We start from the raw sequence: 20,756 nt of genomic DNA, 5'->3' as shown, positions 1-20,756 counted from the left end.
AAACTTCATAAATACTTGAATTTAAGACATAAATATATCTCTTTTTAAATACAATCATATATGTTTACAACATGCTTTGATAAAAAGTAAAAAACAGCAGTTCAAAATATATGTTGCTGTCTACAATCATGTGATATAAACTTTATAAATACTTGAATTTAAGACATTTTTATAAATATATCTCTTAAATACAATAATATCTATTTACAACATAAATAGCTCATAAATACTTGAATTTAAGACATAAATATATCTCTTATTAAATACAATCATATATGTTTACAACATGCTTTGATAAAAAGTAAACAACAGCAGTTCAAAATATATGCTGCTGTCTACAATCATGTGATATAAACTTTATAAATACTTGAATTTAAGACATTTTTATAAATATATCTCTTTAAATACAATCATATCTATTTACAACATAAATAGCTCATAAATACTTGAATTTAAGACATAAATATCTCTCTTTTTAAATACAATCATATCAGACTATTTACTTTAAAATATGGGGACAAGGTTGTTTCAAGGAGGTGCACACCCCCTGCACTCCATAGCTGGATCCACCAATGATTTAGTATAAAAACAACAGTTGCACACTATAAACAAGGCTTGAAATAAGGGACCATTCATCATTTACGCCAAGGGGTTGTCTGGCAAGAATTGGGGGGGGGGGGGGGGGGGGTTGAACAATAAATTCAGTCCACTCAAAGTGGTGGGGATCAGAAAACTTATTCTTTCATCTAATATTTTCAATAACCTTTAAAGGGGGTCATGAGGTTCTTTTGTCACATGGAAGAGGGGATCATGAGCTTTTATTTAGTGTACTGAAAAACAACCCAACCCCTGGCATATCAAGTAATGCATGGTCCCTAAAGGCCAGTTATAAAATGAAACAATCTTGTCTTTCTAGTCTAAGTGTAAGATCAAAATAAAACTAAGACTTCCAACAGATCTCCAATAATTATTACTTTAATCCCAGCTTACATTCCAAAGTGTAATAAACATTCATAATTAAATAAGTTTACAGTAAAAGCTGTCACTTAAAACAATAAACCAAGCTTCTCCCATTGCAAAGAAATTATTTTTTATAATTATTTTTGAAGGTCTCTTTAACACAGCACTCCTATTGATGGAAAAACTTTTATGAGATCTAAAGGGACTAATGGTTTTTGTTTTAATTTTCGATAAAGGTTTCTTTCATTCACAATGACTTGCAGTATCACAGGTTTAGAGACAAGTCACTTTCATCACTAATAATAACATTTTTGAATACAGTAATGCAAATAGTGCTTGATCTCAATAACACTGGATAAACAACAACAACAACACCAGGCTATGATGTATTCAAGAAATGTTTACATGCACTGTGATGTACAAAATTAAAAATGTACTTATTGCCCTCTCATACTTGTAAACTGTGAAGCTGCCAATTAGGCCTTAATATTCAGTCTGTAAAGATTTCCATAATATTTTAGAACATGCCATAACCTATCCCTGTGAACTCAACTTTGCACAGAGACATGCATAGTTTTCAACCACCCATGTGGTAATTGTAGAAATAATTTATATTTTTTGAAGTTTTGAATTCTTAGCATTTTTTATTCTAAAACATTTTATGGTGACCAATAAAAAGTAATAAAGACTCATTCCAACCAAATTCCTTGTTTTTCACAACCACAGACCATGCATGAGGGTCCTCAAGGGGTAAAATGGGAGTTGGGATTTGCCTTAAGCTTATAGCTGGGAAATGGATTTCATGCCACTGGGACTGGGATTCATGACCACAAATACAATAGAAAATGGGAATGGAATTTAGATTTTAGCAACACAGGCTGCGATCATGGGATTTGAACTGGGATTCGAAAAAATACTTGGCTGGGAAATGGGATTAGGACCCCCCGTATCTTCAGGACCCTCATGCATCTAAACGGGCAAAGTATTTACTCAGTCCACTTACATCTACTTATACTCACCATAACCTTCTCTCTCATTGGGTGGGAACAAAACTTACATAGCCTTTGATCTACTGCCTTATCAAAGCCGCAGTAACAATATGATGGCAGTTTAGTCCGGCTTGGAACATATGAGAGTTGAGGATGAGAACTACTAGAGGTATTATAACCTCTCTCTCTAAGCCAAATCAAAGAGACAAACTCATGCCGGAATATCTGCTCCCATCTGGTCTGATAAAATGTATTCTTGGCAAAATTAGCAATTTGAATGTGTTTTGCTTCCCTCCCCTCCATAGAATTTAAGCCAAGTCCCATATTATACTTTGACAACATGTCTTTTGTGTGTGAAGGAACTACAAAACCAAGTGTCCAAACAGTAGGATTGGTAGAATAAAATACATGGATTGCACGGAAGTATTGATAAGAAAGTTCTTGAAGCTTACTTACCTGATCAGCTGTGATGTTAATCCTACAAAAAAGAAAAACAGAGTCACGTAAATAGAGGCAAATCAAAGCAAGGGCATGGATGCGTTGATGATAACGCTGTCCATCAGTGCCTTCTTCGATGACCTCTATCAAATACATGAAATTATGTAAAAACATACGGGAATCCTTTCCCGTAAAACGATAGTCAAAACTATCATTCCGTGGTGTTGAACCTTTCGTTTCATCAAACCATTTTACTACCTTCTTTGCCAACCTTTTCAGTTTACACTTGGACCTTAAGGTTTCTACATACTTCACAAACTTAACGTTTGGTGGAAGATTAGAAAAAGAAGAACAGTTTGAAACTTCTCTTGCACACTGATTGAGCAACTCTTCTAAGAAAAAATGATGGGCATGTGCACATGCATTATTCTTGATGTGTAATGGATCTACATGAATGTTATCAACATGCCTACCTATCAATGGCCTGAATTCCTGTCTACTGTGCTGTTGAGCAATAAAGGTGGTGATTCGAGAGCGTTTTGTGGATGCTGCAAGTTTTGTCTTACCTACTGCTGCTTTATGCTTTTTAACGGCATCAGCAACCTTAACTCTGTCATCATACATCCAAGGTTTCCATGTGTTAGATGCTTCAGACCCAAATGTACCATCAAGCACAGATGCAGATCTCAAGTCATTTAATGATACATCTGCAAAGGAAGAAAAATATGTTGCAGAATTGCTAAGTTCACCTGCCAAAAAACACAACATTTTCATATCATTTGGAAATTCTGATATTAGAAATTTGATGTGGCGTGTTGTACCATCATTGCAGGTGATAGCATATGTAGTTTCCTCAATTCTATCAACATCTTTCATTAATTTCATAACAAATCTTCTGACTGGTAAACAATTTTCGCTACAATTTGCTCCAAAAAGAAGGAAGTTTTCAGAGCTGCTTAGTACTCCCTGTCCAATGTTTAATATGCTCACAAGCCATGCTACAGCTGTGTCGTCCTTGCCACAAGGAGCTCCATCACCACCTATTGCTACATGGAGTGTGTCAGGATCACCAAAATTCAAGATATCGTAGCCGTTATTGAGATTAAAAAAACCAAGACTGACCAAGAGCCCCTCTAAGTCACGATAAACACCATTAACCTTATCTTTGTCATCCAGATCTCCACAAAGAGTATCCCTAACACTATGCATAGTACCGATGTTTATATTACTGATGAAAGGCATCAACCTGTGATAGGACACCAGCTTTGGAATGGGACAGCCTGATACTGTTAAGCGATTGCTTTTCTTTCTACCTGTCTTATCAACTACTTTATAAGAACTAGCTTTATATGTGGCATGGTATTTTTTCTTCCCCGTTACCCCCTTACTATAATAAACTGCTACAGATCTCAACATATTTACTTCAGATTTCTCAGACTCTGCCAAAGAATTTTTATACACTTTGGGTAAAACTTTGAACTTCAAATTCTTGCAATTGGCTGTCTCGATGATCTTCACAATTTCATCTGCCTTTACTTCCTTGTCTACCGTGTCCACCAATCCAAACTTTGCACCTTCGTCATTACCATGAATCTCTTTTGCAGCTGTCAATGTTTCTGCCCTACGCTTCCTAGCCGTCCTCATCTTCAATCCTTGTGTAGTTGGTTGTTTCTGTCTAGCTTTAACCGCGCGCACTGGTAGAAACTGCGCCTTATCTCCAGGACTTAAATCCGTTTGAATGTCCTCCAAATCCTCCATCTCTGCCACTAAACTGCCTACCTAATCGAATATATATTTTTATACAATTATTATAAGCCTTAGAAATTTACGTGTACATAATAATTAACATTGATTCTAAATCATAGGTTATAAAAACTCAGTTATTAAAATCGCTTTACCTGGCATGTATATTATTGACGTTATTAACGTAAACATTATACCAGTAAATTGAATTCAAGTCAAATGAAGCTTAATTTAAGTTGCTATAGCATTGTCTTTACCTTATCATCCAGTCGTCGAAGCTTTGCACTTTTCGCTTTGATCTCCCTTTCCTTCTCGGAAACCTCGTTGTTTAACTGTTTGATTTTCTGATCCTTATTTGTCGCATCTTCTGCCATCTGTTTCCGTTTCTTCATAAGCTGACAAACTTTAAATCGTGGCATTTTTGAAATTAAAATTCTCCGCGATGAAACAAAAAATCAAAAAACCAAAAAGAAGGCCATGTCATTCATTCACTAGACTTATTCTGTATGAAAGCTCAAAACTTTTTCATTTTAACTTTTAAAATTAAAACAAGACTCAAATAACCTCCTTCGAGCAGAATGAGCAAAGATTATGAAATACGAGTGCATCGGGAGGCCAAAAAAAACCAAAAAGAATACTACATCCTTGTCATGTTTGGTATCAAAATGTCGGCGCTTTCAAAGGCTGCCGCTTACCGCCTTCCGATTTTCGCTCCGAGTGAATACGAAGTATTTACGACGTCACAAACGAATGCAAATTTTGAATACGTAAATTAGGTACCAGTCTCCTAAATCCTTGCCCATCCAAGATGGCGATTGGGTACGCTAAACGTTGCCGATTTAGCGTGCGTTTTTGGCCAGCGTGTTGTGTTAGAATGCATAGTAGCTTTGTCAGGCTTTTTTATAGAAAATGTATGGGAGTTAGAAATTGTATGGGAAATAAGCATATGAAGGCCTAAACCTCACTTTCGATTCAAATTTTTGCTTTGGGTTAACACTTTGTTTCCATTTTCATCGGTCATCTCCAGTTCCAATTAAGTTAAACCTTCTGAATAACAAGATTTCAGCCTTGTACAACAGCCTTTCTTCAAGAAAATGGTTTCAACTTTTCTGCGACTTCTTGGCGAGTTCATGTTAATCGCATTTGCACATCATTAATGGAAAAAAAACTTTTTTTTGGTTGCTTTTATTTTGCTTGCTGCTGTTTTGTTTATCCGTTTGCTCACAACCTCGATTTGATTCTTTGGATACCATTGTTACTTTCCTTGTCATTGTAAAACAAAACATAGTACTACATTGATAATCATAAGAAGCATGCAGTAAAGTGATCTGAGGGTTCTGATTAGCTAAGCTTACCTTGGAAAAAAGCGTGCGATGATGACAATGCGTGATTACAGCTACTTGTTGTTTGAAATGATGCAATGGTTGGAGCAACTAAAAGTAAAGAAAAAAATGAACGGTGTTGCTGTTGTTGTTTTTGGACGGTCTCAATTACAAAGGGAATTGTATGAGTATTAGTACTATTCGCCTATTCAATCTATAGAAACTATCTATTCATTCATCCATTTTTTAAAGGGGCACGGATGAAAACGCCCTAATTTTTCAGAGTCCGAATAATTGAAGTATTTGAGGATAATTTGACTCAATTATGATTATATAAACCAGATTAGTGAAAAGTTTCGCTTGGGAGCCACTTGCAGTTGAGAAATTTTGGGTTAAAAGAGAAAAGAACAATAGGGTTGAATAAATGACGTCATTTACTCACAACTTATATGCTAAATAAAATCTATAATTTTTATCTGACAAATTTTACTGTGAAGAAAACATGTTGCTTGGCTATAATTGGGGCCATATAGATATGTTTAATTAAGTTTAAAGTCATTTCCTATTTTATCCAATTTTATCCTCCATCCATCCATCTCTCTCTCTCTTTTTTTGTTCTGTCCCTCTTCCTTTCTCTTTTATCATTTCTCTCTCCTTACGATGAAGCCATTCCAATGCCATTCAAAGAAAGTGTTACAAAATCATCTAGTATACCCTGTTTAGTGACTTTTGCTGTTCCTGGGTATGTGGTTGGTGGTTTCCATTTTCCCTGTTGACACTTTGGGACACTGTTGTAATGTCAGTAAACAAATAAAGAAATTTGCGAAACTCATTCACAATATGTACCAAAGGCTTAATTCATTGTGATCCTTTGAGCCATGCATCCTACCTCCCATTCATTCACTTAAAAACTGATAAAACTTCTATGAAATTTATTGCCATGATCAAAATTTATTATATATATATATATATATATATATATATTTATTTATTTATTTTGTGTCACCCAGCGCACTGACACGTCAGTTTAGTGCGCTATATAAGAATTTATTATTATTATTATTATTGTTTATTATTATCATTATTATTATTTGAATGTATATTAAACCATTATTAATAAATATTTATAGATAAATACTTTCTTACTCAATTGCTTGACGTTAATAAAATGTTCATCCTCCCCAACTTCATTTTCTGCTTGACATCTGTATTCTCCATAAATCACTGCTATCTTTGGTTTCGAAAGTCAACACGCTTTTTTCTGTTTTGTAATCTATTCCTGAAACAATCTGGTTTCCACGTGGATCATACCATGTGATTCGTGGAAGAGGTTGTCCTGTTGCTATACAGTGTAGACCTATTTTCTCCCCTATCAAAAGACGCAGCTGTCCTAGTGGAATTATCAATGTCAATCTGTGGCTTGACTGTAAGAAAAAGATCAGCGCAAAGATCAGTATTTTGATGAAGAAAACCATATTCATCATCAGCTAAGGATTTCGTAAATATCAAAGAGTACTTTATTGATGTATATTATCTATTATGAAACGAAAATTTTTATGAAGATAAAAATAATTTTGGAAAATGAAATATTACACTACCCCTAGGCCTAAATGTGGTTTGTTTCAAAAAGCCCTGTATACAATCGCAATTTTGTTGAAAAACTTAGTCCGTAATTTCAATGTCGATTTTACAATGGCGATATTACGGCAAATCGTCGAGATTTGCAACTAATGGTTCGTTCGTTCGTTCATTTATGTATTCATTTTCTTTGCTTTGAATCATAATAATAATTATAATGTATGCATCTCTATAGCGCTTTTTGTAAAAGCATCCAATGCACAAAGCGCTTTACAACAACAATATCTATTGGTAAAAAAAACACAGAGGTTATGATAAGAATCCGGCGCACTGATTGGTAAATAACTTCCCATTATTTCTCTATAATCACTTACAGGTGGTTATAGCATTTAGGCAAAATGGTTGCTAGCCGGTTTGTCGAAGTTACGTAAAAGGAGATAAAATATATGAATTGATTTCCATTTTTTTCTTCCGAATAATCAACTGTGTTATTTTACTATTCCTTAGAAGCAAAGCCTCTCCTCTTTCTCTCCCTTCTTTCAGGCGAGAAGGAGGGAGGCTCTGCAGATGTAGAGCGTTTCCTTTTGATACAGCGCTGTTCACGATCGTGGACGAACAAAACCAGCTTTAAAACGGGTTTTTAACTGGGTACATAAAGTGCGCATGAGCAAATGTAACACACCGTGACGCCAAACGTTGTTTGACGAGAGCGACTGTCAAAATCATGACAGCGTTGCTAAGTTACGCCACGCAGGCCGACAAGTATAACGTCCTACCTCGGCAGAGTCTATTTTTCTCACTCCACCAAAACAAAAGGAAAATAGGATTTGCTAGCAAGGGATTTTACTACATTTCGCGGCTAGGAAATTATTTCTCGATAATCACCTCGACTGGTTACTAATTGATAATGAAAAATTAAATATAAAAAGAGCTAAATACAATAGGAATATCTATAAGTAAAACTATTAACTATAAATTCATTTATAGTATAGTAGTAATAAATTTTGCGTTCGGTGTGTATAACGCATAATTTATTACTAATATACTATGTCTATTCTTTACGTACATATTTGCGGTGTTCAACTTACCTATAGAGAAAAAATATCGCTCACAAATAACCTATGCTTCATATTCCGGCTGCGTTACCATCGTGGTTGGTCCTTGTAGTGTATTGGCTAACACATCACACTAGAATATTTCGATTCCCGCCAAAGACATTTGATATTTTTCTCTTATTCACTCTCTATATTCATTTAAATAAGTTGATATGTTAATAAAAACATACAAACTACTAATAATATTAGAAGTAAAAATGATAATGAGCGAAAACGAAATTTAAAAAATATATAAAAACATTGTAAAACTAGTAATGTGCTTCTCTATAAAAATGTTCTAAGTTTTTTTTTTCTTAAGAAAATCTAAACTTGCGCAATAATAAATTCATATTAACGTGATTATCAAAATAAGGAGGACAATGGATATCTTGTTTTTTGTGGACCTTGACTTTTTTGCACCTAAAAATATATAAAAAAGCGTTGCAATTTTGCATTTCACGTTAAATATACTTTACGTTAAATATGAATAATGCATGCTTACCTGTGTAGATTGAAGATGTTGAAGAAGCGGCATAACTAGCATTCTTGTTGCTTGTGGAACTACTTGCGTTTGATGTAGTCGTCGGAGCTGTGGCCTTTTCGCTTTCTGAATAAAGCAGGTAGGCACAAATCAGAGACAACTAAAGCAACTAGAAGGAATGCCCAAGTTTACATATAATAACTAATTAATTAACTAACCAGGAAGTTTCTGATCTCATAAATTGTAAATTAAGCATGCAATGTCATATCTATTAATCAAATTAAATTAACCAATCATCCCAAAGATAAGTCAAGCAGGCAACAAAACTAAGGCCAACCATGCAGCCTAGCAACAAAAACATTGGTATTGTTAATTTAATATAATCTAGCTATTCTAGTATTTGGTTTTGTTCCTTTATTCAACTGTATTATAAGTTTTCTGATTGGCAATTAAGTTTTCAATCAAGAAACTAACGAAAAATCATATTACGTACATTAATAGTACTAGAAGCCATACAATATTTGTTTAAATTCAAAATCACTTAATTTAAGAGAGGGAGAGAGAGAGAGTAGAGAGTGGGAGATGGGTAGGTTTAGGTAAAAAGGGACGAAATAAGGAAGAAGGCTAGAAGTGGAGGGGGTGTAGATGGCGAGCCCCAACGACGGTAAGGGAGAAAAGGAGAGAAGGGTAAAAGAGGGAGGAAGGAATCAGTGCGAAGACTATGGAGGGAAGGAAAGAGGCATGGATTGTGGAGCAGGAAAGGGGAGAGAGGGCAAGTTAGAAAGGTAGATAGGGTAAGGCAAGGCGTGAGTAAGGGTAGAAAGGAGAAAGGGGAAAAAAGGGGCCAAAAGGGAATTGCATGATAAATTAAGGCATTAGTAACCGGATAATCCAATCAATGCCTTTTTTAGGTATTACAGGGCAGAACTAATGTATAACTTAATCATTATACTTACTTCTTTGTTTTATTTTTAAACGTACAGAATATGGTAGAATTCTGGTGACCTTATCACTGATAATTGCGATGTACCAATTGCAGTCATCCATTGTCAAGTTTTTGAGTTTGAACCATGCATTCCCTATTGCTAAATTACCAGTAAAATTAACTCTTCCTTTGTATTTTGGTCCCATTTCATTATTAAAATATATCTTTCGATTAATGATATCCACATTTATTAGTTGTGGGTCAGCTATGTTTCCCTTCAGGATATCAAACGTTGCTGAGATGATTCTTTTTCCACAGGTATTGTTCCACATAAATTCAGCACTGTCTCCTTCACTAAGTTCTATATTTCTTGGTCCACTTATGCAGCTACAGTTCACTGTGTATAAAAAGTAAAACAAGACAGCAGATTTAAGCTATATTGGTCTGTAGATACATATCCCTTATATTGGAAGGTTAAGAATAAGGAAACTAAGGGAAGGGCGTAATTACTCTACGCCATTATGATATCAACTACTTTAATTAATGCACATAATTACATGATAGATTCTGATTTCTAAGAAATTGTTAAGGAAACGAACTGGGGGCCGGGTGGCGGCAACATAAAGGAAAGCTCTAGTGGTCGGTGGACGTTTAATTCATCTCCAATTATAATCCTTGGGATCCCTTATAATCATGTCTGATTATGCAGCTTTTATGGTTATTAACTTTACAAACTTTTACTAAGTCTTTTGGTGTTTGCAATTAAAAAACAATATTTACCACGACCCCGATTGTCTTTGAAGTCTTTAGACATATATCAGTTAACTTTGAAACAACATTAATGATGTGTTTCTAGGGTGTGAAAGGTATTTACATTAATGCTATGTATTTTAGGTGATGTTCTATGTTTAAAAACAAGCAACATTTCGCATAAAAATGTATATTAAAATTAAGAAGAAATTACATCTACACTAGACTGCATTCCTTAATTCTCTGTATCGATCGATGTAATAAAACAACTTATAAACTGTCAATTTCCAACTCCAATCATTTTGAATTCTTGACATTCGAAATCATACTTGAGCTGCTTTGGTTTAGTCTGCTTACATCTACGCTAGACTATATTTCTTAATTCACTGGATCGATTATTGTTATAATATGTGAAGAAAAAGAAATGTGTTAATTTCCCACTCCATTTATAAATTCCTGACACCATTACCAATTATATTATTTATATTTTCGACTGCTATCGTTAAGTTGTAAAGTCTTTCGCCTACTCAATTATTCCTTTCAGCTTTCGCTTTCATATTGTTTTTCGTTTCAACTCATATCATCAATTTTCCTTGAAGTTAAGGGAAACACTTTTCGTAGCATGGCGATCTGTTAGTGGAACCGATATTTTAAATTCTAACCTACTTTCAAAAAAGCGAGAAAACTGGGTGTCAATGATCGGCCATGATCGGCCATGATCGAGTATCTTTAAGTAAAATATATACCAATATGTACAATGGTTCTTTCTTACCTTTGACTGCTATATGTATACTCAAAATCGTAAAGAGGACATATATCAAGTTACCGTGGAATTCTTTATATGCCAACAATCGGTTCATTTCTACGTTTCAGAAGATCGAAACAGCAGATCTTTTTTTAATTATTGCATAAAGCGGAAGCACCACGTTACCCGAGGATACCTGTGGGCTACCTGTGGTACTTCCCTTTCCGTCATGACAGCGACCAAAATTGTAGTTTTTTTATTTAATTTCTTATTTTTTCCTTTCAATATATTGTTTTCTGTTCGATTGTCGAATCACTGCGACATTTTTAAATAATTTATTCAGTGAGAGTTACGTACATCCACACTTGCCGATTACGTTTAATCAATATGGTCCGCATTACTAGCACAATGAATTTAATGTAAGACATCACATATTATCTGTGCTCCAATATTCAGTAGACAGTTGATTTGACTAAAAGCGGTGTTTCAGACAATGCTTGAGTCGGTATTTGATTTTGGTTGAACTTTATAATTTAAAAAATGTTTAAATGTGAGCATATGCATGTGGAACTGGTGACTGGTGCCTAGTAACCAAGATGGCGGGCGATTTTATTGATCTTCATATTTTGGCTCAAGAACTTTACGTTTTCGCTTTTCTTTACATTTAATTCTTTATATTTTCTCAAATACTCTTTACCTGTTAACTGTTTGTTTATAAATAAATATGGATGAGGACAAGATCAGAAAGATTTTCAACGAAATCCTCGACAAGAAACTAGAAGGCCTGCCTACAAGAGTTTCGATGACTTAAAATCAACTTTAAAAAATCTTGAGAAAACTAACGAAGAACTCAAGATAGAGAATGACGCTCTTAAACTTAAAGTTAACCAACTAAATATTGATGTTAATGAACTGATAAACTGTTGCGATGATCAAGAGCAATATTCAAGAAGAGAATGTCTAGAGATTTACGGTATCCCAGCCACGGCTGGTGAAAACACAAACAGTATCGTAACGAAAATCAGCTCTCTAATCGATGTAACCGTAAAACCCGAGGATATATCTGTAAGTCACAGATTATCAACTAGAAATAAAAGCAAAAAGGATCAATCGAGCCCGATTATAGTACGCTTCACAAAAAGAGACAAAAGAGAAGAATTGTACCAGAAGAGACGATCACTAAAATACTTCTCGGTCAATAATATTGGTATAGATCAAGGTCAATCAAATGGCAAAATCTATATTCAGGAAAGCCTCACTCAAAAGAAAAAAGAATTGTTTAAGAAGTGCCTAAAATTCAAGAAAGAGAACATGTACAAGTTTATCTGGACTCACTTTGGTACCATCTACTTAAGAAAACATGAGAAGAGTCCTGCTCATAGAATCAATATACAACTTGATCTGGATCGATTGTCATCAGTTCCTTTCCATCCAGTTAGCTATGCACAAGTTGCAAGTAGTGATCTTTTGCTGAGTAGCTGTACGAATGGCCTTTCAGATAAGTTTGGTTGAAAAATGACTTTATTTATTGTCTTAGAAACTTTAAACCATACGTTTTATGCATTGCTTGGTATGTAATAATGATAACACATCGCATGTTAACCATGCTACTGAGCAGAATGAATATACAAATCTACCTTTCCTTGAGAATATTGATTTCCTAAACAATATAAATCACCTTGATAGTTTAGATGCAGAGATTAACATTCCCTCTGTCACTCAACATTTAGCTATTATACAACACATGACTTTCACAGTATTAAAGAGATCAAGGAATATCTTGTAGATAATTCATTCCTTGCATTACACTGCAACATTAGAAGTCTTGCAGCCAATCTTGATAAATTATGTGACTTAATAACTGAAATGGGTGCTCAACCCTCAATCATTGGTCTTACTGAAGTTAAGATGAAAATTGGTAATAGTCCATTACAAAATAATGATATACAAGGTTATCAATTTATTTATCAACCTAGCAATAGTAATGCTGGAGGTGTTGGTTTCTATATAAATGACTCTCTGAAAATTTCTTTTTGGATTCTGTGGTATATATTCACAGTTCACAGATTCACAGTTTTTGGATTTTTTTGCTTCTGGACACATCTCGAGTGTTCTGCCAATCCCCAAGTGCTTTATGACTGCACACAGCACAGCAAGCAAGTTTTTTATTTCTTTTATAAAATACAAATTACAATAATAGATAGTAATGACGCAACGGAAAGTGCGCGCGTGCAATGTGCTCTCATAAAGCACGCGCTCCAAACCAATCAGAACGCGATATTCATAACAGTTACTTTATAATTACATATATATATATACATGTATATATATGGGTAGCTCAGTTGGTAAGAGCGTCGCTTTGTTGTGCGGGAGGTTGTGGTTCGAGTCCCATGAATATTCACAATTCAGTATCAGTATTAAAACTATACTTGTCGTCACTTTTGTTATTATTGCATTTACAAAGATTCAGCTATAGTAATAAATTGAATAGTAAACTCGGGGTGGCAGACACCTCAAGAAGATGTTCCCATCATTTGCACATCACTGGCCCGTCACTTGCCGTTCAAAGCGCGGCCCGTGCGTCTTACAATAGTCTTATGACGTCAATTGGTCGTCATGGCAACCTCAAACAATACCTCCCCGTCATTTTGTGGTAATGGTTTAATAAACATTTGATGTGCTCGTCCTCTTATTGATGAATAATTCCTTATGCACGTCAAAAATCCGGATCGTAACTGGAATATCTGTAAACCATATGGTGACCATTTCCTTTGAAGTATGCGCGCATATCTCGTGTACATTAGTTTTGCGTATCCAGTAATGCAAGCTCGAAAATCGATATCAAAATAGCTTTTGTACGGTTATCGACCCTTACGCTATATAACTATCTAACGATTAATATACGTTTTTTCTCTATCGACCACTATCTTTTGAAGCAAACAGGAGCGCCCCAAAAGTAAACGGCAAAAATGACCACAATATATGTTTTTTTTTTTTATTATGTCAATGTTTTGTGCTAAAAAATGCTTACAATTTATTATTACCATTTATATTTATCTACAAATATTTAAAAATCTAAAAATGATAATATCTGAAAACCGGCGTGTTAATTAAAAACACTGTGCGCATATTTGCCAGGGAAATACAATTCATGCATATGTATGTAACATATTTTAAGACCCATTAATTATAATAATAACGACTTTATTTAAAGAGGGTAATACACAATAGCACACGAAAACTGTGTATCCAGTGACCCTCTGATTCTAAAACTCTATAAATATATCAAAAGCATAAAACACCTACTTGCAAGAATGTTAAAAGACAAAAGTAAGAGTTCAGCTTCAGTGATCTTCTTTTGTTTTTTAATATAATTCCTATCCCAATAAATTACTGTTTTATTTTCGTATGACCAAGTTCTTGCAAGTAGGTGAAATAAAAGGTACCCTAATAGTCCCCTTCACAGTTCCCTGCGCCATCTTGAAAGGTAGACGTGCTTTTGCATCAAATTGAGACGAACAGTGAGCTTGCAATGATAGACACCTGTTTTTAACACATTGAACAATTATTCACGTCTCTATATTGCAAGCTCACCGTTCGTCTTGCTTCGATGCAAAGCCACGGCTACCTTTCAAGATGGCGCAGGGAACTGTGAAGGGGACTATTGTTCTATAAGAATACATAGAAATAGCACAAATATTACAAATCCCTTATTATGATTAAACTTACAATTCTTTAAAAAAGATTAATTAATCAAGTGTACTAAGAAGAGAAAGAAATATGTATATATGATTGATTAATTGATAAGATAAAATAGATTATGTAAAAACCCTTAAATCTAATTTCTGCTTAATTCTGAATCAAAACATTGAAATGAGAGAAGAGACACGAGAAGAGCGTAGGAAACCACAACGCGTTGATAATCTTTAATGAGGGTAAAACCTACTCACTAATAGTGGTTTTCAGTATGGCCCTAAATAAGAATATCATGACAACAATTAACATTACAATATTACGATTAAAATATATATGAATAAACAGAAATATGCATAAAAAGATAAATTGAATACGATAAGAAAAATGTAAAGAAAAAAAAAAAAAAAGAAAAAAAGAAAAAATTATAAAATATAAAAGTGTAATCTAAAATGTCTTATAATATACAATTATTTCAATAAAGTTAGTCACCTGAGAAACTAAAAAGCTGAGGCCGACAGGGATTATGGGTAGATTCATTTAACACGTTCAACCGCTTGATAACTGTTTAAAGGCTTGCGAATCTTTTAACAGTTACAGTCTCACCTCTTCTGAGCATCATTGAGCTGCAGTTTGTATTAAAAAAGCTTTGTATATATATGTTTTTTGATATGAAAAGTTTCCCATGATGCTCAGTGATCCCAGCTTTCTAGGTTTTTGATGACTAACTTTATTGAAATAAGTGTATACAAAATATTCAAAAGCTAATAAACACTTTTGAGAGATTTCTTGAAACTATCGACTGATGTTATTTTCTTATAATCTAAGTTTAATAAAAGACGACGTTTCGACGTTTACGTAACGTCATTATCAAGTCAATAAGAATAAGAAAATACAAACTATATATAAGTAATGAAACAATGAAAGCTAATTACAAAAAGAAGATATATGTACAAGAATAAAAGGTAATAAAAATGATATAACTAAAGGGAAAGAAAAAAAGGGTAAAATATGTCATTAAGTAAAAGTTTTGCATTAATGGAGTCACTTTGCACATTAAGAGATGGTTTAAGTCTTTTAATAAAAAGCATTTCAAAGACAAGGCAATTAAATTTATTGTCACATTTCCTTAGGACACAAAATTGTTCATTTTTGAATCCCAGGAGGCTTCCATGTTGTTCTCTGAAGTGATTACCAATAGCTGAATAGTTATGTTCAACAATGCGCTGGTGAAGATGTCGGGTTGTCATGCCAACATAATCTGCATCACACAGATCACATTTAAATTTGTAAACAACGCAATGTTGATTGACTAGGCTAGAATTCTTTTCTTTAGGCTTGAGATCTAGTTCAAGTTTTCGGCTAGTAAATATCGGTTGAAGAGTGATATTGATTAATATTAAATAAATAAATATTTAGCTATTGGTGTTTTCTTCAGAGAACAACATTGAAGCCTCCTGGGATTCAAAGATGAACAATTTTGAGTCCTAAGGAAATGTGACAATAAATTTAATTGCCTTGTCTTTGAAATGCTTTTTTATTAAGAGACTTAAACCATCTGTTAATGTGCAAAGTGACTCCATTAATGCAAAACTTTTACTTAATGACATATTTTACCCTTTTTTTCTTTCCCTTTAGTTATATCATTTTTATTACCTTTTATTCTTGTACATATATCTTCTTTTTGTAATTAGCTTTCATTGTTTCATTATTTATATATAGTTTGTATTTTCTTATTCTTATTGACTTGATGATGACGATACGTAAACGTCGAAACGTCGTCTTTTATTAAAACATTTTTACAATATAGTTTTTTATCGCTGATTTTCATAGTTAAATGTTTTAGTAAGTCGCTACTTATACACAATCTAAGTTTAATTCATTATATTCTAGATTGGTATAGAAATCGCTGTTTTCCCCAGTTAGTGTGAACTCCTGGAAGATTAAAATTATCTTTGGTGGTACTATCGTCGTGTACGGATTAACGAAGTACGTCATAGGTTTCCGAACACACGAGTGGAAATTAGAAATTTTGTTTCTCCTCACTTTAAAAAAAAATTAAGTGAAGACACCAAGAATCGGCACCAAAGAACTACTACAATGCCAACCCCAACCCTAACCCTAAACCTATCACCTAGACCACGAAGCGAAATCGGTTGGGTGGTCTCATTTTTTAGTCATATTTAAACGATGTATCATTAGCATGTGCACATAAATATTTATTATAGTTCAATTCATGCTATCGTAGGGTACGACTACCAGCCGATTACTCGAAATTTGAATTTGAATACACGACGATACGACCTCTTTGGTTCTAGTGTTATAAGATTGAAAATGAATATTGTAGCGGAGTGGTCTCCAGCTTCTCGAGTATTCTCCCAACATCACAAGTGTTTTGACCAGACTATCACGGAAAATGGTTTTTAATTTGTTAATTTTAACGTTTTGATTCAGAAGCACAAATTAGATTTAACAAATATAAAATAACAAATGCGCTAAAAGATCGATCGAAAAAAAAGTCTAACTAAATTCTCTCTATGTACCGTCTTATTCAAACTGACCAATGAACCTGTGCGATAGATTAAAATCTGACAGTTGCAATACTCGCGAACGCTAAAATGACGATAGCGTGTTTTGATACTCTCATCAAACATGGTTTTCGACCAATCATAACGCGCGTTGTATCCCAATAGGCGACTTCCACTAATAGGTCACGTGGTCAAATCGGCCATTGCGGTTTGCATTCTACAGGATTTGGCTGACGAGTGCACGAAAACTGAGCAAGCCTGAGCAAGACTGCATTTTCAAAAAAAAAAAGAAAAAAAAAGGTGAATAGCGCGAATTTAGGTCAAAGCATATGGCGCGCCTAACCTAACAATATACTTGTATCAAATAGATAAGATATATTTTGAGAAATATACGGCTTGTTGCTGAAATGTAAAACTTGTTGTCAAAATGTTAAACTTCTTGTCAAAATGTTAAACTTCTTGTCAAAATATAAAACTTCTTGTCAAAATATGAGACTTCTTGTCAAAATATGAAACTTTCTGTCGAAATATATGACTTGTCCGAATACGACTATATTGACGCCTGCGACCGACGGTCAGCAGCACCGAAAATGCAAGTAATAATCATTTTATTACACTTAACACTTAACGTAACACTTAACAAGGAATACCATGACAAAATGTTAATTAATACGACGATGACAAAACGAATCGAACATAATGCTTGTGCAATAATTTGTGTCTTTTTGCTTCTTTGATTGTACTATTTAAGAGTTAGTCACGTTTCCCAGAGATAAAACTGCTTTTTTTAAATATGTCTAATAAAATGGAAATAAAGTACTCTTGCCTTGAAATTCACTCAAATTAGCTTGATATAAACAGTCTTTTAATGCTCACGGAGTCGTATTACTTGGGATTTCTTTGTAAGAGTAACTTTAATTTGGGTAAAATATGTTATTTCTAGTTGAAAATGTTTTTTGAAAACAACAATATATTTTATTTACATTCTTTTTACATTTTTTAAAATACTAAGGTTAATCACATTTTTTCTTTTCTCATATTTTTGGTATAAGTTATTTTTTTAGAATGTCAGTGTTTAATTTAACACTTAGTTTTCGAGTTAGACGCTGTCATTTGTAATTGTTTTTTATCAAGAGCAATACACAAAATATGTTAATTACGATACTAAATAACATGAAACAAATAAATAAATAAACAAATCTAGCCATATAGAAGAGTTTATGTAAGGCAACTAATCTAGAGTATATATTTATAATTGTACTTACAAAATTCATATCATATATAATTGTTTTGGTAGTTAATTCGACGATGAGGGGCATTGGCTTTGCAGCAAATGCTCCTTAACCTTTTTTTTTTAATGAAGAATTTTTTAACTAATTTGGTTTCAGTTGGAATTTCTTTCCATAGATCTGGTGTTAGAGCACTAATTGTTTGTTTGCCAATATTTGTTTTAACTTTTTGCTTGAGAAGGTTATCGTTTGAGGCATATCTAGTGTTATAGCTATGAATGCTCTTGGGAAATTTGAAATAATTATCAAAGATTGATGGAAGCTGCTTAGTTACCCATTGGTGAATAAACTTTAGTGATTGTAATTTAGAGATGTTGACTACAGTTAGAAGGTCTAAAAGATTGATTAATGGAGGAGCACTATCAGTATTTTTACCATATAGTGTAGCAAAGAAAAATATTCTGATAATGTGGTTTTGTTTTAATTGAATTTTTTTAGTTGAGTTTTATAAGAACTTCCCCATGCAACTATTGCATAGGTTAGATAAGGATAAACAACGTCGAAGACGGAAGTCGGGTATTAACGCAGCGTTATGTCGAACGGATGTAAACACTTAACGCAATTACGCAAATTCAGAAGGTGAATTTTGCTAACTTTGAAAGTTGCGATCGTTTGATTTTAGATCGCAATTGAAACTTTACAATTCCTGAAAGCTCAGACGTAATTTTTTTAAAAACTGTGATTCATTTTAAAAAAATACTGCCGCACTTTTGAGAAAATATGTTTGAAAGTAGACGCATATTTAGATCGTGAATTGAACAGGCTTTGTATGCAATGTTCAAGTCCGGAAATTTAAAAACTCATCGCATTTAACTCAAAACCTCAGGACTTCTCGATCATACAATAAATTTTACAAATAAAATATTAAAACTTGCAGAAAGAAAGCGATATCGACTTTTGAGAGGATGAAGTTTGGCCTTAGATTTTGGCATTGCAAAGGGCGATCACGATTCAAAACCGGGGGGTGGGGGGTGTGGCCTATCTCAGGTGAAAAAAAAGCTCGACGAAACTTTAATTACCATGGTTCGTCATCTAATCGAATTTTATTGCTGAAAAGTTGGTGCATATCGGCCTACCCCGATATTTTGCCCTTGCCCGGTTTTCTCTGACAATCACTCTTAATGACTCGGGTTCGTGATAATCAATAATACCGCAGGCTCGGCATTTTCGGTGCTGCTGACCGTCGATCGCAGGCGTCAATATAATCCTATATTTAGGACGAATTTGGACAAGTCATATATTTCGACAAGAAATTTTATATTTTGACACGATCTTATATTTTGACAAGAAGTCTTATATTTTGACAAGAAGTCTTATATTTTGGTAAGAATTTTTATATTTTGACAACAAGTTTTATATTTCAGCAACAAGTCGTGTATGAAATCTATTTGATACAAGTATTTTTGTCCGGTTTGGCGGGCCATAAAGAAACAGGAAAATATTTTTTCAGTTCTATACTTTTCTTCTATGAGCCCATTTCATGTGCTTCTATATATTTTAGCGTCAACCAGTGACTTGGTGAGCTCGTCTTCGTGTACTGTAAGCCATCATGAGAATGGTATGTGGTATTGCACATAGCTATTTCAAAAAAGGTTGAAAGTGCTAACGGCGAAGGGTAATGAGGGATAGGCGATAATTTATAGGAGAAAGGTCATTCCAAGATCCATTACTTATCTTTGAGGAATGAGGTGCGCTAAACGTCGGCTTTGTCTTCCATCAGCTTTTTTTTGCTTGAATATGTCCCGCTTCTTTTTTTCTTGGAGAACTTTCTCTGTAAAAAAAAAAATGAAAATAATAGTTTTTGAGGAGAGAATTAGAAAAAAGGGCTAGGAATATGGAGAGTAGCGAGTATGTGAGAAGGGGGCGTAGTGGTGGCTTGTTTAAACATGATCAGTAAATTGCAATGTTTCATTCCTTAGCATAATTAGCATAATTTAGATATTTCAAGGATTTCAATGAGTATCACTGGTTTAACCTAATTTATATAAATTACATAATTAACAGTTTTAAGGAGTAATTTCGTATAATGTTGATATATATATATATATATCAACATTATATACTATACACTCGATTTCAGAAACGTTGTAGTATGCATTTATACAAATATCTAATGAGATGCATAATGCAAAATAACCATTTTCAACGCTTAAAACCAACTGATTTATAATCTGTACCATCTAATAGACCAGAAAAAAATATTTTGAGAGTCATTGAATGA

General features: G+C 33.8%; 4 protein-coding genes across 6 annotated transcripts in view; 1 reads left to right on the top strand and 3 right to left on the bottom strand.

Annotated features, from left to right (window-relative positions):
* Positions 1–696: 696 nt before the first annotated feature.
* Positions 697–8,266, bottom strand: LOC116293317 (uncharacterized). 3 transcript variants are annotated; one of them, XM_089035792.1, is made up of 7 exons: positions 8,119–8,266; positions 6,599–6,876; positions 6,167–6,240; positions 3,209–5,563; positions 2,954–3,094; positions 2,406–2,427; positions 697–1,129 (listed from the first exon to the last, which is right to left on the bottom strand). In XM_089035792.1, the coding sequence occupies exons 4-7, from the start codon at positions 4,143–4,145 to the stop codon at positions 1,018–1,020; spliced, it is 1,212 nt and encodes a 403-aa protein (XP_088891918.1). In that variant the 5' UTR covers positions 4,146–5,563; positions 6,167–6,240; positions 6,599–6,876; positions 8,119–8,266; the 3' UTR covers positions 697–1,017. The 3 variants fall into 3 exon arrangements, with proteins under 3 accessions (XP_088891918.1, XP_088891906.1, XP_088891911.1); XM_089035780.1 differs by having other exon boundaries at positions 2,954–5,563; XM_089035785.1 differs by lacking the exon at positions 6,167–6,240 and having other exon boundaries at positions 2,954–5,563.
* On the top strand, positions 4,796–13,322 carry LOC148913750 (uncharacterized). Its single transcript, XM_089038954.1, has 4 exons — positions 4,796–4,897; positions 6,001–6,201; positions 10,387–10,396; positions 11,759–13,322. Exons 1-4 carry the CDS (start codon positions 4,796–4,798, stop codon positions 12,535–12,537), a joined length of 1,092 nt encoding a protein of 363 aa, XP_088895080.1. The 3' UTR covers positions 12,538–13,322.
* LOC148913751 (uncharacterized) lies at positions 8,359–11,191 on the bottom strand. The gene is made up of 4 exons (XM_089035899.1): positions 11,053–11,191; positions 9,562–9,927; positions 8,627–8,731; positions 8,359–8,544 (listed from the first exon to the last, which is right to left on the bottom strand). Exons 1-4 carry the CDS (start codon positions 11,138–11,140, stop codon positions 8,471–8,473), a joined length of 633 nt encoding a protein of 210 aa, XP_088892025.1. The 5' UTR covers positions 11,141–11,191; the 3' UTR covers positions 8,359–8,470.
* Positions 13,323–19,878: 6,556 nt separating the features above from the next.
* Positions 19,879–20,756, bottom strand: part of LOC148913749 (uncharacterized) — a 15,243-nt gene continuing 14,365 nt past the window's right edge. Inside the window, exon 7 of the mRNA XM_089035848.1 lies at positions 19,879–20,306. Within this exon, the coding sequence (XP_088891974.1) occupies positions 20,229–20,306 (78 nt within the window). The 3' untranslated portion in view covers positions 19,879–20,228. The remainder of the gene's footprint in view (positions 20,307–20,756) is intronic.

The sequence above is a fragment of the Actinia tenebrosa genome, unplaced genomic scaffold (genome assembly GCF_029948245.1).
Source record: "Actinia tenebrosa isolate PJP-AT-01 unplaced genomic scaffold, QUT_ActTen_1.0 PGA_scaffold0__85_contigs__length_37466705, whole genome shotgun sequence".
Classification (NCBI taxonomy): Eukaryota; Metazoa; Cnidaria; class Anthozoa; order Actiniaria; family Actiniidae; genus Actinia; species Actinia tenebrosa.
This window is presented reverse-complemented; position numbering and strand designations above follow the sequence as displayed.

Bases quoted from the DNA above. Each gene is read 5' to 3' on its own strand.
- LOC116293317 (XM_089035780.1), bottom strand. From the start codon at position 4,145: ATGGAGGATTTGGAGGACATTCAAACGGATTTAAGTCCTGGAGATAAG. The intron at 2,428-2,953 runs GTAAGACAAAAC...TCTTTTTTGTAG, and splicing joins AAAGCATAAAGCAGCAGTAG to GATTAACATCACAGCTGATC. The intron at 1,130-2,405 runs GTAAGTAAGCTT...TTCCATCAATAG, and splicing joins TTAACATCACAGCTGATCAG to GAGTGCTGTGTTAAAGAGAC.
- LOC148913750 (XM_089038954.1), top strand. From the start codon at position 4,796: ATGTCGGCGCTTTCAAAGGCTGCCGCTTACCGCCTTCCGATTTTCGCT. The intron at 4,898-6,000 runs GTAAATTAGGTA...TGTTTAATTAAG, and splicing joins CGAATGCAAATTTTGAATAC to TTTAAAGTCATTTCCTATTT.
- LOC148913751 (XM_089035899.1), bottom strand. From the start codon at position 11,140: ATGAACCGATTGTTGGCATATAAAGAATTCCACGGTAACTTGATATAT. The intron at 9,928-11,052 runs GTAAGAAAGAAC...TTTTATACACAG, and splicing joins TATACATATAGCAGTCAAAG to TGAACTGTAGCTGCATAAGT. The intron at 8,545-8,626 runs GTAAGCATGCAT...ATATATTTTTAG, and splicing joins AACATCTTCAATCTACACAG to GTGCAAAAAAGTCAAGGTCC.